Source organism: Drosophila miranda, assembly GCF_003369915.1.
Source record: "Drosophila miranda strain MSH22 chromosome Y unlocalized genomic scaffold, D.miranda_PacBio2.1 Contig_Y1_pilon, whole genome shotgun sequence".
In the NCBI taxonomy this organism is placed as follows: Eukaryota; Metazoa; Arthropoda; class Insecta; order Diptera; family Drosophilidae; genus Drosophila; species Drosophila miranda.
Genome location: NW_022881603.1, coordinates 41,975,032 through 41,991,799, shown reverse-complemented (window position 1 = coordinate 41,991,799; position 16,768 = coordinate 41,975,032). Strand labels below are relative to the sequence as shown.

Sequence of the window (16,768 nt, the reverse complement as noted above, 5' to 3'; positions counted from 1 at the left end):
ATACGCAGCGGAAGCCGTTCACCAACTCCCGCCTTTCCCACATATCGATCGAGTCACGTACTCCATCTCCGAAGCCGAAGTCGTAGCCAACGCCTCCGAATCCAAATCCGAATCCCAAACCGAGCATCATAATATAAATAGTCTGCATCTAAGAAGCCAACTCAGTTCTGTTCAAGACAAACGTCAATCGCGACACCGTCGGAGAATTCAACCAAAGTTAATTCCGTTCAAGACTTCAGACCTCAGTCATCGTCGGGGAAATAACTAATGTACGCTAAGTTTAAGTGAAAGAATAAAACCTTTTTAAAACGTAAACTGAAGTGTCGCATATTTAATTGACGCAGTCGGTAGGATCTCAGTTAAAAGTGAATCCTTTTTTTTTAAGACGATCAATTGGCGTAGTGACAATTACAGTGCGTAATAACCTACAGTGATCAGAGGAAAAGTAACGCTAATACTAAAGAGATCCGCCAAAGAATCTACACTATTGAAACTCAATTAATATTAGAAAAAAAAAAAATAAATAAATAAAAAAAAACCAACATGCCGCTAACAGAAATACACCTGAACCAAGCCTTGAAGTCAATCAGGCAAATTCCACCATACGACGGATGCCAAGAACGCCTAAGCTCGTTCATAAGTAGGATCGAGTACATCTCCGAATTGTACTCAACAGAAGACATCCGGCAACAAAGCATCATGTACGGAGCCACTGAGGGTAAACTGTGCGGACGAGCACAACTTTTATCACAAAGCCTTCAACCCAACACCTGGACCGATCTAAAAGCAGCCCTAATCAGCAAATTCAACAACCACACTCCATACGAAACGCTGCTACAACAATTACACGACACCAAATTCAATGGGAATATTCGTAAGTTCGTAGAGGAACTAGAAATTAAGTCAAATGTTATAGTAAGTAAACTAAACCTGGAGACTAGCCCAGAAAATAAGATAATCTTTAAAAACGCTCTGGCAAATGCCACCAGACATACCATAGAAGATGCTCTACCCAATAAACTGTTCATCATTTTAGCAAAGAAAGACATTTCTACTATGGCTAATCTAGAAAAATCAGCTCAAGAGTTAGGAATCTACGAAAATTTCGTAACTGATAACAAGAATCACGAACATTCAAGAAACGGAAATAACAATCGTAGGAATGTTGGAACTTATTACCCTCGCTATAGTAGTAACGATTATAACAATCAAAACCCAAGTACTTCCAGAAATAATCATGGATCGAATCGAAATAATTCAGGAAATAATGCCGTAAATAATAAAGGATTATTTAACGAATTTGGAAATTCCTTAAACCAGGGCAGAGTACAGAATCACACAAACTATCAAATCAATCAGACTCAGGCAGGTAGCAGTGCACCAAATCAGCCAGTCAAACGATCTAGGGAAAGCCAAAGCGGACAAATGAAAATGGATGTAAATTTTCAGCAGAGTGCCTCGGAAGAAATCGAGGAAGACCATATATAGAAATAATCGTAAATAATAAAAAACGAGGTGGAACGTTGTGAGTTGCTGCGGACACCGCAACTCTACAGTTATACCCGATACTAAGTCAGTATGGCTCTCCTGCGGCAGACGCCGCTAATATTGAACCACACGACAAAGAGTGCGTGCGAGAGAGACAGAAAATCAGTCTGAGCGTGACATCGGGCGCTGCGTAGCCACTGAAAATTGATTTCTTGCTTTTGGCTACAAAAATGATCCGATCTGATCCAGATTCAGCAATCTGATAGATATGGTCATTATCTATGATTCTGTGTTTTTAGTTTTCTCGACTGTGCAATATTGTGGATGCAACAGATTTTCGTCTTTTGTGGGGGCGGAAGGGGGTGGGGCGAAATTCTGAGATATACGTTTTATAGTGAGATCTAACAGAAGTGCGGATACCAAATTTGGTTACTCTAGCCTTAATAGTCTCTGAGATTTGTGGATGCCCCAGACTTTCGTCCTTTGCGGGGGCGGAAGGGGGTGTGGCGAAATTTGGACACGAAACGGTCAAGGTCCGATATCACAGGAGTGTGGATACCAAATTTGGTTGCTCTGGCTCTTATAGGTTCTGAGATCCTTGAACTCATATTTTGCAATTGACAAAACCGACCATGAAATCTGTGTGTTAGAGAGAGACAGAGCGAGAAAGAATGAAATTGTTTTCTTGATTCTGGCTATAATCATTATACGCTCTGGTTCAGATTTTGCACTGTAGAAGATATGGTCATCCTCACTGATTCTGCGTTTTTGTTTTTATCGTATCTTTAAAAATGTGGATGCCACAGATTTTCATCCTTTGTGGGGGCGGAAGTGGGCGGGGCGAAGTTTTGAAATATTTTTGTAGCAGTGACATATCACAGAAGTCTGGATCCAAAACATCGTTGCTCTAGCTCTTATAGTCTTTGAGCACTAGGCGCTGAAACGATTCCTTCTGGACGTTACACACATCCACTTTTACCACAAATCTAATATACCCCAATACTCATTTTGAGTATCGGGTATAATTAAGAGGTATCGCGGACTCGGGATCGTCAATAAATATAATAAAAGAAAACTATACAGATTCCAAAGTCGATAGCGACAACCTCACCGTCCTTACCATCAATGGACCCGTCCGTCTGACTCAGAGCCTTACACGTAATGCAACCAAAAACTGTCCGACAAAACAAAAATTTTATATTCATAATTTTTCTGAAAATTATGACATACTCTTAGGCAGAGAATATTTGATGGCCAGCAAAGCAGTCATCTATTACCGAAATGAAACGGTAACGTTAGGAGAAAGGTCATACCCAATCATCCAAAGTGGAGAACCAATTGCCGTCGGCAAGACCGCACACAAAGGTGTTAAGCCATCTTCAAAGGAAGATATAACTACACCTAAGTGCCTTGACCCATCTCCTGAAGGAGAGCAATACTTCGCTTCCGCATTAGATAATGAATTAAGGGAATGCAACCAGCTAAGGTTGGAACATTTAAATGACGAAAAAAAGGAGAAACTAAAGAAAGTTCTCTATGAATTTAAGGACGTGCAGTATAAAGAAGGTGACATTTTGACCTTCACTAGTACTATAAAGCACGAAATTAAAACCCATCACGAAGATCCTGTATATCGTCGACCATATAAATATGCTCAAATACACGATCAAGAAGTGACACAACAAATCAAAGATATGATTAGACAGGGAATCATTCGTAAGTCGAACTCTCCCTATTGTGCACCCATCGCTATGATACCAAAGAAAATAGATGCTTCAGGAAAGCAGAAATATCGTATGGTAGTAGATTATAGAAGTCTAAACGAGGTGACAATAAAGGATAAATTTCCTACACCCAGAATGGACGAAATACTAGATAAACTAGGTAGGTGCCAATATTTCACAACAATCGATTTAGCTAAGGGATTCCATCAAATTCCTATGGAACCTAGCTCAATCCCAAAAACAGCCTTCTCCACGAAGCATGGTCATTACGAGTTCACTCGTATGCCCTTTGGGCTAACCACTGCCCCCGCTACCTTCCAAAGATGTATGAACAATCTGCTAGAAGAGTTAATCTTCAAAGATTGCCTCGTATACTTAGACGACATCATTATATTTTCCACTTCATTGGAAGAACACCTGTTGTCACTAAGGAGAGTATTTGGAAAGTTGAGAGACGCCAACTTAAAGCTACAAATGGATAAGTGTGAATTCCTGAAGAAAGAAACGGAATTCCTAGGCCATGTAGTAACAACTAACGGCATAGTTCCTAATCCAAAGAAAATATCTGCCATAATAAACTTCCCAATACCCAATACAACCACAAAAATAAAATCATTCATAGGTTTATGTGGATTCTATAGGAAATTCATTCCCAACTTCGCTAATATAGCAAAACCTATGACACTCAAATTAAAGAAACGAGCAGTCATAGACCCAACAGAGGAAAAATACGTCGAGGCCTTCGAAAAATTGAAAGTACTTATCACCTCAGACCCCATCCTCGCATTCCCAGATTTCAACAAAATGTTCACGGTAACAACCGATGCAAGTAACATTGCATTAGGAGCAGTGTTGTCGCAAGACCACAAACCAATCTGCTAAGCAAGTAGAACCTTAAACGAACACGAAATCAAGTAACTAAGTGTTTCAGATCATACCTGTTTGGTAGAACGTTTGAGATATTGAGTGATCACAAACCCTTGATTTGGTTGAATAACCTCAAGGAACCAAATATGAAGCTACAACGATGGAAGATCAAATTAAATGAATTTGACTTCAAAATAAAATATTTACCCGGAAAGGAGAACCATGTAGCCGATGCGCTATCAAGAGTAAAGATTAACGAAAACCTACTTGGGGAAACCATTAATAGTGATTGTGCAACGGTCCATAGCGCGCAAGAAGATAATACAAATTATATTCCACTTACAGAGAGACCAATCAATTACTATAATAGGCAAATAGAACTGATTAAAGGTAATGAGGATAAGGTAGAAACATCCCACTATTTCCACAAGATACTGATAAAAATCACATATACCAAAATGACAGAATCATTAGCAAAAGATATAATAAAGGAATATGTGTGTACCAAAAAGAGTGCACTATATTTCCATAACGAAGTAGACTTCCCACTGTTCCAAAGGGCATTCCTGGAGATAATCAGTCCAAATCACTTCACTAAACTGATTAAATCCAGTACCAAACTCATAAATATTCCGAACTACTCCGAATTCAAAGAACAAATATTGAAGAATCATAAAGAGCTACTTCACCCAGGTATCGAAAAGACCACTAATTGGTTTAAAGGAAAATTCTACTACCCCGATTATCAAAAGTTAATCCAAAATATTATCAATGAATGTCCTACGTGCAACGTTGCTAAAACTGAGCATCGTAACACCAATCTAACCTTCGAAATCACCCCTGAAATACAAAATATCAGAGAAAAGTATGTCATGGATTTCTATTTGGTAGGCAATCAACAATTCCTATCATGCATTGATGTATATTCTAAATTCGCTACCCTTGTATAAGTTAAGTGTCGTGACTGGTTAGAAACCAAGAGAGCCATCATAAAAGTCTTTAACGAAATGGGCAAGCCACAGGGAATTAAAGCCGACAAAGATTCAGCCTTTATGTGCGCAGCATTGCAAGCATGGTTGAATTCGGAAAATGTGAAAATCGAAATCACCACCAGTAAAAACGGAGTTTCTGATGTAGAACGACTACATAAAACGATCAATGAAAAATTAAGAATCATTTCAAGTGAGGATAACATAGAAAACAAGCTCACAAAATTCGAGTTAATTCTATACACTTATAACCATAAAACGGTTCATAATACTACAAAAAGATCCCCAGCTGATATCTTCCTGTACGCCGGACTACCAAATTATAACACCCAACTGAATAAAGTTAGGAAGATCAATCATTTGAATAACGATAGAATCGACTTTGAAGTAGACACACGCTACAAGAATGCACCCCTAGTTAAAACAAAAACAACCAACCCGTTCAAAAGAACAGGGGAAATTAGGCAGGTAGACGAAAAGCACTTTGAAGAGAAAAATAGAGGGAGGAAAATCACCCACTATAAAACGAAATTCCAAAGAAAGAAAAAATCTAATAAAAGTAAATACGATAATTGCAGAGTACCCGAAGAGAGTACTGGGAATCCGGAGCTACAACATGATTAAGATTATAATCTTACTAATGTTTACCGTCCTACAGTCTTCCGGACAGAATATAGAGATAGATCCCATCAACTCAAGGAATGGATATCTCATATTCAAAACAAATACCATTAACATACCCATTAATTATGAATACCATTATCTAACAATTAATATAACAAGAACAGATGAAACATATCAGAGTTTACTAGAACAGGCAACCCAATTTAATAACGAAATCCAAGTTCAATTATTTGTCGAGAAATTGCAACGTGAATTCAACGGCATCAAAATAGCCAAAAGAAACAAAAGAGGCCTTATAAATGCAGTAGGCACAGTATATAAATATCTATTTGGAACATTAGTTCAAGATGATAAAGTCGAATTAGAAGGGAAAATAAACAATCTGGCTAGCTACAGTGTTCAAGCTAACGAATTAAACTTAGTAATTCAAGCAGTAAATTCTGGCATAGAAGTTGTCAATAAATTAAACAAGGATAATGATAGAAAAAAGCAATTAGAGATATTAATATTTAACCTTCAACATTTTACAGCGTACATAGAGGATATTGAATAAGGCATGCAGCTAACAAGATTAGGGATCTTAAATCCAAAATTATTGAGGCAGGATTACCTGAAACACATCGATTCAGAGAAATTATTAAATATCAAAACATCTACCTGGTTGAAATCAGACACTAACGAAATACTAATAATTTCCAACATCCCACGAGAGATCAGAAATATTCCTATACTTAAAATTGTCCCATATCCAGATGAAGATAATAACATCCTCACTGACCTAACGCAAAACAATTATTACGTTCTAGAAAACGAGGTATATGAAAAAGAATCAAAACGAAAAATAAATGACGAATGTATTTCAGGAATAGTCAAACAAGTAGAAACAAAATATCCATACACCAAAGCACACCAAAACTTTCAAATAAGTTTCATAGAACCCAATATATTGTTAACTTGGAAATTACCAAAAACCATATTAAACCAAGATTGCCTAAACCAAGAAATAAAAGTAGAAGGTAACGCATTAATAAAAATACATAATTGCAGTGTACAGTTAAACGAATTCTTAATATCCAACTCCATACCAGAATTTGCACAAAGCATCTACATCAACAATAACGTAACAAAAATTAAACCATTGTCTTATTTGCAAACCAAAGAAATCGTAATAGAAAATACGCGATTAAATAATGTATTACATGTAAGCTTAATACTACTATTTGTCATAATCATAATAGGATTAACCTACAAATTGTTTAATCTAAGTAAAAGCAAAAAGCTTAAACCCGACCCGCACATAGAAACCCCCTTAGACGAAGACGAGGAATCCCCAGCAGGCACAGTTTTAGACGCACCTGAACTATATCCAAGGATAATCGCCTGAGCACAGGCTTAAATCTAACAATGGGGGAGTGACATATCTATAGTCCATGCTCCGCATACCCTTGTCTATGTCTATTACCTGCACCTACAATACTATAAACAATACGACACCCTCAGCTTCGAACCCTCATAAACAATCTCACGCTCCAAATGGACCACGCGCAGCCGATTGCAGGCAATGTAAACAAACACCCTAAACTGGAAGTTGAACATAAAACAATAGATGCCGCCCTAGAATCCAGCCGCACTAGAATCCAGCCGCACCAGAATCACGCCACTCTTCAGAGATCAATTACGAATCGATTCTCAAGAATCACACCATCCTAGCTGACCATTCAGAGGCCCTATTCTCAGCCACCCCCAAGTAATGCAACACCGATCATACGCAGCGGAAGCCTTTCATCAAAAGCCGCCTTTCCCACATATCGATCGAGTCACGTACTCCATCTCCGAAGCCGAAGTCGAAGCCAACGCCTCCGAATCCAAATCCGAATCCCAAACCGAGCATCATAATATAAATAGTCTGCATCTAAGAAGCCAACTGAGTTCTGTTCAAGACAAACGTCAATCGCGACACCGTCGGAGAATTCAACCAAAGTTAATTCCGTTCAAGACTTCAGACCTCAGTCATCGTCGGGGAAATAACTAATCAATGTACGCCAAAGTTTAAGTGAAGAATAAAACTTTTTTTAAAACGTAAACTGAAGTGTCGCATATTTAATTATATATATATATAAATATACCTATATATGTACACATAAACATAGATATAGTTACATTGCGTATTTTAGTCTATGGATAATGATATATTATTGTATTTAGCAATTGGAAAAGTCGATAAATTATATAATAAATAAAGTTTATCATTGTCGTGCCCCTCTGTCTTTCTGTATTTAATTTCTCTATCAGCTCTTGGATAAGATAACTTTTTGGGCGGCAAATCCTAATGGGTTACCAAATTTTCTTAGCTTCGCGTAGACAGTATGTCTATTCCAATAGATAAAGTTGCTTATAAACAGATAATGTTGTCAACCCACACGTTGGATAGTCTTAGAAACAATATCTGTGGCACAGTGAGGTCCATGAAAGTACTACATCTAATACTAAAAACTCTCGTGTCACGGTGTACACTTGTACATTTTATCAAATAGGTATGTAATTCCTGTCTAAATCATACTAATATAAAAAAATGTTTAGGGTCTGTGTAGTTAGGTACGGCCGCAAAGCATTGCTTCGCACAACCATTCCTTCATACTCCGGCGACACTCCCCTTGCCCTACCTGCCATCCGAAGCTTCCGCATTATTGTTGCAGGAAACTTAGTGGTTGCATCCCATACCTTCGGATGCGCTACGATGAATGGCACGACCCATTTGTGGGTCCAGCGTCTTTAATCTATTCATACTACTCCTTTCACCTCTGCATCACTGTTCTGCGTGGTGTCGTGTATCTCCTTCCTATCCCGTATCAGCTCCTTGAGCGGAATTGGCGCGGTGATGACTATTTGTATGTGTGTGTGTGTGCTACGTGTTTTATGACTTTGAAAGGTTTCTATACAGAGAGAAGACAACATTAACAAGTTCATCGAGCATTTACATTCGCTTCTTTTCTTCGTCCCGCATTAGAGTACGAGACATATTTTTAATATTCCGCTCATCTGAAAGTGCTGATTGGTGCTGTGAGATCAAATTCTAACATGAGTCAGATGACATGTGTTGCTCATCAGGAAAAGTGCAACTACATACATACCAGAAATTGAGACACCACCAGAACCATTGAACGGCTTGCTCATTGGCACGGATCCAAATTCAAACATGTTCCATGCCCATTCGCACATTCAATTCATGCTACAAAAAGACATTGTTTGGAGAAGCAGAAATAGTTCTCAGCACTGCGGAAAATGGTTTGCCGGGTAAGATAGTGATACTATAATGTTTTGATTTTGAGCAAAGAGAAAACTATTATAAAGATTTCGAATTCATTGAGTGCAAATTAAATGGCGTTCGCGAATGAGTGTTTTCTAGAAATTATTCAGAATAACAGAAGGCTATCTTCAGAGAACGAAGCTTTAGACACTCCTGGAGATTCTATTCGTAAGTTTTATATAGTCTTATATATTTGCATCAGTAGCAGAGATTTTTTATAGGTTATTTTTTAGAAATTGAAAATTTAATAGGCAGCTTTCTGAACAAAAAAGTACAAAAGTACTGCGTGAATGTTCAGAAAAATGGGTATTGTGTATACGCAGCGTGTACCCACAAATATTTGAAGCTCATGTTTTCATGTGTTGTTGTTTTTTTTATTTTGCATTTCATTAATCATGGGTGTATCGATGCCACCGATGTCTGTCTGTTTGCGCTTGATTATGTATATTTGCACTATCCACGGCACCAGCAACAATTACAATGGGCCCCGTCTTGTATATTACTATGTATTTTTCCCACCAGCAGCACCCCCACCAGCAGGCAGCGCCACTAACAGCCACAACAACAAGAAAAACAAAGAACTGACTTTTACTGCCTGCCTGACGTCAAAGTTCGTTGACTTTGGTTGTTGTCGGTGTCGGTGTCGGTGTCGTTGTCGTTGTTGTTGTCGTTGTTGTTGTCGCCGCTTCAACATAGACACAGGCCCATCGAAAGGTTAGGCATGCAGTAGGGTGGGGTAAAAGAGAATATTGTTATGCTCTCGCAGAGGGTATATATGAATTCGATCAGGATGACAAGTTGAGTTGAGTTGCAAGTTTCCACACTGCCAAATTGAGATACTCGAAGACTGTCTAAGCGATCATAGACAATTTTTCAGAATATAAATAGGTGTAACAGGAAAACTTTGTGGTACATTCAGAAGCAGATTCGAAGCCCAACAATTGGCTTTACAAATATCAAATGATCGTCGCACTCTGGAAGAGTATCTATACTTCTGCAGGTCAGTGCTGTATTTTCTGAATTTTTTATTTTTATTTGCACTATGGTCGGCCGACTTGGTTGCCGTTGCACTTTTGTCCAGCGCTTCGTCGTACGTGCCTCAAATAATAAAGTTCGAACTGCAGGAAAGCGAATAAAAAGGGGAAAAATGAAAGAAAACAAAAAACAAAACCCAAAGTAAACATTCATGTTGTATGGATGTGTAGCTAATAAAATGCGTTTACTGTAGTTGCGCTGCTGCCGCTGCAGAAACGCGGAAAATGTGTTATTGTGCATTTTCATGGCATGTTGCCGCTGTTGCAGTGCCGCGTGCGCCTAGTGCATTTTAATTAATTTCTAGCTTGCAACAAATGGCGAAAATTGTTCAAATTTCTTTGCAGCTCATTTTGCCATTAATTTTGGCTGACTGCCTACCTCTTTTGCAATTTTAGTAACTGCTGCTACCTGCTTCTCTGGAGATGTACAGGCTAAAAAGAGCTAGACATTTGGATCTGGCCGATAGCTTGTTCCTATTTCCGTTGCTACCTTGCTTCCACAATTGACTGAACTTAAATTGCATTCAATTGAATTCGCTGCGTTGCCCAATCGCATCGCAGAGTTTTCCAGAAGCTTGGCCAACAGCGAAAAAATATTGCGCATGCGTCGCTTGATTGAAGCGAGCACGCAAGCTCACTCAGCCCCTTGACCAGACCGCAAATTGTTGAGCAAATTTCAACAGATGTGCAAAATCTGTGGCCCATTCATTGGGGCCCATTATGACACCCTTTTTGATTCGTCGATTAAGCAGGAACTAGAAGAAAGAAGTGAGAAATTAGACTACGAAGAACCCCTTGTAACCTGTAAATGGAGTATAGAAGCAGGAGCTGGTCCTAAACATAATACCAATCGAGTAAGTTCTCGAATGTTCCAATAAATATAACCATTCTTAATCAATCATGAAGGTATGAAGAAAGATAGCGCCATCTGAATGGTATATGTATGTGTTTATATCTAGAACACATTTGGGGTAGATTTTAGTTGATTCCATGGAATTAATGTATATATTTGGAGCAAGGGATAGCCAACTGTTCGTCATAATCAACATAAACATCCACCCAGGGTATCAGAGCACCGTAAGAGCTCTAGTAGCTGCCGGTTCAGTCGCCGGTTGCTATCATATGTTGCAACTACGCTCAGCTCGATTTATTTGGATCAGTAAAGCCCGCATTTTCGCGTTTTGTTTTGGTGAGCGGCTTTAAGTCATTGATCCAATACGTTGTTTATAAAAGAAACCTATATACGAATAGACGAATGGGAATACAAATATATTTTACTACAAGTGTACGCTCAGGTACGTGTGCAGCAGGCCCGCACATACAGGTTCAAATGCGAATATTTTGGAAATTCGCCCATGCCAAACTCCAGTCCCGGTCCAAGTTCTGGCCCCAAGTCCAGGCCCCAGACCAGACCCTCGATTTGCCCTCGACTAGGTCTTGCTTCAGCGACTTCGATTCAAAATTATGCATATTTGTTGAATTAGATTTTGAGTTACTTATTTCGTTTTTTCCTCTTTTGGTTTATTGCCAATCGTTTTAGCATAAATTCGCACCTTCCAATTGTTTATGTTTGCTTGCTTCGTCGATGGCTTTGGCGTGGGTTTCTCACCGGTTTGTTCGTCCGCCTGCCCGTATCTGTGCGTATTTTTACCGCTGACGGTGTGGATCGTAGTGGTTCACCTAGACCCAACTGGGAATCCATTGACGTGGTCTACTCATCTGTCTCTCCATGTGACCTTTGCAGCTATTTGATCTTGTTTGTCCATTTGATGTTGTAGAACGATCGATCAATCGATCGATTGAGTGCTGGCCCGCATGAATGGGCCAGTTTTGCATTGAGAGACCTGAGCGTTGGGCTTGGGCCATTTCCAAGTGAAATCTATGAAAGTAAAGCCGCATTGAATGATTTTTGCCTCTGGCAAAGCAGCAAAGCAGCAAAGGGGCAAACTGCGGCGAACCAAAGCCGCCGACACTCAGTTGCAAACAATGTGAGGCCGCAGACATAAGGCATGAGGCATGAGACATGAGGCATAAATGCTGGTAAGTATTCAATGAATGGTTTTCCATCTTTAGCTTGGGTAGTTTCTAGAAAAGTCTAGACTACATTATAGTAACTAAATAACATTTAGTATATAAAGGATCCAAGTGAATGATGAATTTGAATAACAGTTTACACTAAACGACCATTGATTGATCCGGGACAGACAAATTATTTATTATTCAAGAGTATTAATAGCACCGTCAACTAAATAATTTCCTAACACTTAACAAAACAATTAGAACATAAATTATTCAATCGACAATTATGTATAGGACAATCGATAGATGTTTTCCTACCTTGGAGGATATAAAACCAACTATTCCTGAGAAACACAAACCAGTTTAGAGTTGAGAAACAAACCCTTTGAAATGTCCGGAGTCGAAAGGCAGCAAAACAAAAAGATGAAGGAGATGGAGAAGCAACGTGAATACCAGGACTTTATCTTTTTTGCGAACATAATGTCTAAGACATTGGGATACGACTTTCTGGACTCGGCCAGTCTATCGTGGCAAAAGGTTCTCCTACGCTGCTACTTTTTCCTATGCATTGCCTGCAACTGCTATGAGGCCTCTTTCGTGGCTCTCAGGATTATTCAGTGGGAGTCTGTGGCCGGGAGTCCATCCAAGATCATGCGCCAGGCAATACACTTCTACTACATGCTCAGTGCAGAAGTGAAGTTTGTCACACTCATAATCTACCGCAAACGGCTTTGTACGTTAATCCTAGGTTTGCAGGAGTTGTATCCTACGGACGATTCGCTTCGGAGGGAGTACGAGGTTAACAGATACCATCTTCCCCGAACGACGCGATATGTGTTGTACTTTTACTACTTCGTGATGGCTCTGATGGCATTAGGGCCTCTTCTTCAGTCGTTCACAATGTATATTCTACAGGGGAACGATGCACAGTTTCTCTTTCTTCGAATCTTTCCAACGCGGCTCAGTTTCCGCGTGGATACTCCCCTAGGCTATGCTGTAGCCTATATCATGGACTTTACCTACAGCCAGTTCATTGTCAACGTCAGTTTGGGCACAGATCTCTGGATGATGTGTGTCTCGAGCCAGATCTGCATGCACTTTGGATATCTGGCCAAGAAGCTGGCCGCATACCTTCCAAGTCGAGAACGAGAACGAGCGGATTGTGAGTTCTTGTGCAGCTTCGTGCAGAAACATCAGCAGATCCTCAGGTGGGAGGTTTTCACTTCACGGATATTTAATAAGCTTTGCACTTTGTTAAAGCTTGCACAAGGAGGTGAATCAGGTTTTTGGCCTTCTCTTGGCCTCCAATCTTTTTACCACAGCCAGTCTGCTCTGCTGCATGGCCTTTTACACCGTTGTCCAGGGTCTGAATGCGGCGGGAATCTCCTACATGATGCTCTTCGCCAGCGTTGCTGCCCAGTTCTGTATGGTCAGCTCCTATGGGCAGCGGCTTATCGACTTGGTACGATGTACATACATATAAGCTCGGTAAACACTAACTCTTTTCCCTTCAGAGTTTCAGCATTTACATGGCTGCCTATCTTCAGAATTGGTATGATAGATCCATACGGTATAAGAAAGACCTCCTCCTTATTATGGCTCGCGCCCAGCGTCCAGCGGAGATATCTGCAAAGGGAATTATCGTTATATCCCTCGACAACTTTAAGATCGTGAGTGAACCTCTCTTTATACCCCGTACTCGAAGAGTATGAAGGTATGTATATGTGGAAGTGTATGTAATAGCCAGAAGGAAAGGTTTCCAACTACATAAAGTATACATATTCGTGATCGACATCACTAGCCCAATGCAAAAAGCGAAACAAAAGGAAAAAAATGGTTAGTGTTGGTGCGAGAAAAGCGAAAAAATACAGATGTGTTATAAAATAAAAATGCTAAGAAAAATGGAAACAGGTAAAATCGAATATATAAAAATATTGGCAAACACTTGCGGAGTACCGGGTATAAAGTGGCTCTTTCCGTTTCCGCTCATATTATTTGAATAACATTTTTCCTGGTTTGACAGCTGATGAGCATCACCTATCGATTCTTTGCGGTTATTCGCCAAACTGTGGGAAGTGATCTGTTTCGAGAATAACCAGTAAATGATGTATTTTTTCTTTAGTTGTTAAAATATGTGCAAACGTTAATAACTTGTTATTCTATGTATTGCAAATAAACTTTATTTTATTTGAATGATTGGGTAACGTTGTGTTAATACAATACATTTTTGAGCCGGAAGAGTATAAACAGATATATTAATTTAGCCAATTCAACAGACTTTCATTCGAAAATTAAGCATTACAAATGTAGAGGTATTCGGTGGATTTGTATCCAGATTTAAGTGAGAGCTTGAGATCCGACCTGCATATTCCCTCGCCATGTATCTTTCGGTCTCAAATCTTAGTGTATACTCTTTTTACAGTCTTCTATAGAAGAAGTCAAGTTAGAGCTCGTTTCCACAGTTTGTGATTGCATTTCTTCTTCGTAAAATTGTAAAACATTTTTTAATTCAGTTTCAGTATCAAACTCTTTATTTCATGATGAATCAATTTGATTTATTTTATCACAATAACTTAAGCTCTAGGTGGATCGGTGGTGTGGGACACCTCCGAAATAAATGGATCAATGACAGAAACTATATAAATATTACGTGTACAGAAGAGACAATCGAATAGATTTGAATAGATTATGTTGTGTATGTGTATGTGGGTTAAATTAAATGCTGCCTTTGGTTCTGCTACTTTGCAGAGCTCGAAAGAAAAGCAGGCGCCTTTGGCAACACATCGACCATATTGGCCGATCAGCAGTAGCTCCAGCTCCAGCTCCTGATCTTGGTGACCCCTACATTCCCTCGCAGGTGGACATGCAGTCCTTGTAGCTGGAGAAATTGTTCTCGTTGCCATCGCAGCCACCGAACTTGAACTCCACACACTTCTTCTGCTCGGGATCGTAGCGCCATCGCGGTATGAGGGCCCGACATACGCCTTTGCGGGCCGGCATCAGGCAGAACTGCTCCGGATGCGTGTTGCGGCCCGTATTGGCCACATCGTCCAAAGAAATGGCATCAAAGAAGTCGCTCACATCATCGTACAGATCCATGGGGCGACCCTCGCTGACACCCGCCAAGGCCAGCAGCAGTCCCAGCACCAGCACCACACTGGCTACCTCCATCGCTCTCAACAGTCGGCCCTTTCCGCACATTGTTACACACGCTTAACTCAACGGAACTCAACTGAACACAGTCTCTGGGATACAGCTCTCTTTCTCTCTCACTTGTTCACCTGGCGACTAGTAGCACGCAACTGGTTGCATCGCAGGCCCGGCATTTGGTTTTATACGACGGCCAGTGACGTGACTGGCGGCAGATCGTCAGTGCCACGGCTGGAGCTGAGGGCCCCACATCGAGTGGAGCTTTCGAATTGGCCCCTAAGCTGTTGGAAGCTGCCGAGCTTTTTCGGTAGCTCCGACTACAGATTTACATTTATAAGATTTCTCCATTGTTAGATTATAGTTTGAGGTGTTATTGTTCGCTAGATAAGCGCGACTACAGATCATTTAAGAGCATTGGGATTGAAGATATTATAAGAGGTTATAGTAATATCGTCACTATTTTAATAACTATTAGAAGCTGCTGATTCGAACAGTAACCTTTTGCCGAGTCCGTTTACCATATACAAACTGTTTACGTTTGTTTCCAAAGAGTCACACCCAGTATGCAGTTAGTGTTGGTAACGGTTACTCAGTGATGTTAATCTCTTACAAGGTTCATCTTTGTCTGTTCTGATATTTATCACGTTTCTTTCCTACAATCGCAGAGATCGAGTGCCATTAAACCCCCCTCTCCCTTGGCCGGGCCGGGTAATAAAATAAACAATTTTTCTACTGTTGACTCATTTGAGAATTTTCTGTCTGGCTGCGTGTGGGAATCGTGCAGGGGCAGACGCAGAGGTAAACGCCAGAGTTGGAAAGAAAGCAAGAGTCAGTGTCGGCGGCATTAATTTGCGCAACTGCCACGACTAGGACTGGGATGCAGGTAACGCATAAGAAGATGAAGACAGTGTTGATGATGATGCAGCGAGAGGCGGAAGCGCTGCAGTCGCAGGAGGTGGAGGTGGAGGTGGAGGCGGAGCAGCATTTGTGGCCATGATAAAAATTGCATGAGATTGCACTTGGCCAGTCAGACGCTCTCCCCAGTTGCAGTCAAATTTTCATTTTTCCGCTCACGTACTTCGATTAAATTCTCATTTTGGTCATAATTTTCCAGTTTTTACGTTGGCTCCGTTGGCCCTAAATTCCACCTTGGCTCTCTCTGGGACTCTCTCTGGCTCTGACTCTGGCTTTGGCTCTGTCTCTAGTTGGGTTCGTTCTTTATGTGCGTGGCCCATCGAAGACATCAGCTTCTCTGTCGGCGAATACATTTGGAAAATTAAAAGTTTTCCTTGCTCCCCGACATGGCCTGGCTCGGCTCGGCTCAGCTCCGCAATTGTTGGCCCCGCTCTCCCATATAAATCAATTTGCAGCGAGCAAGTTTTATTAGCGCTGCATAAGTCCGTTAACAAGGCCCAGCCACCTGATGCAAGCTCCCGAGTCCGTATCCGTATCCGTTTCCGTGTACGGGAAATACGTACATATGTACATATGTACGTGTCTGTGGGCCAGGCTAATTCAGCGGCTCGCACCCATCGACAAGCGAATTCCCATAGAGCGTTGAGCGCT

The 16,768-nt window shown here is 40.5% G+C and overlaps 2 protein-coding genes across 2 annotated transcripts; one reads left to right on the top strand and one right to left on the bottom strand.

Annotated features, from left to right (window-relative positions):
* Positions 1-12,484: 12,484 nt before the first annotated feature.
* LOC117191683 (odorant receptor 49a-like) lies at positions 12,485-14,147 on the top strand. Its single transcript, XM_033396484.1, has 4 exons — positions 12,485-13,260; positions 13,313-13,514; positions 13,567-13,722; positions 14,076-14,147. Exons 1-4 carry the CDS (start codon positions 12,485-12,487, stop codon positions 14,145-14,147), a joined length of 1,206 nt encoding a protein of 401 aa, XP_033252375.1.
* Positions 14,148-14,561: 414 nt separating this feature from the next.
* LOC117191249 (kunitz-type serine protease inhibitor nigrescinin-6-like) lies at positions 14,562-15,350 on the bottom strand. Its single transcript, XM_033396166.1, has one exon. It carries the CDS (start codon positions 15,251-15,253, stop codon positions 14,894-14,896), a length of 360 nt encoding a protein of 119 aa, XP_033252057.1. The 5' UTR covers positions 15,254-15,350; the 3' UTR covers positions 14,562-14,893.
* Positions 15,351-16,768: the final 1,418 nt, after the last annotated feature.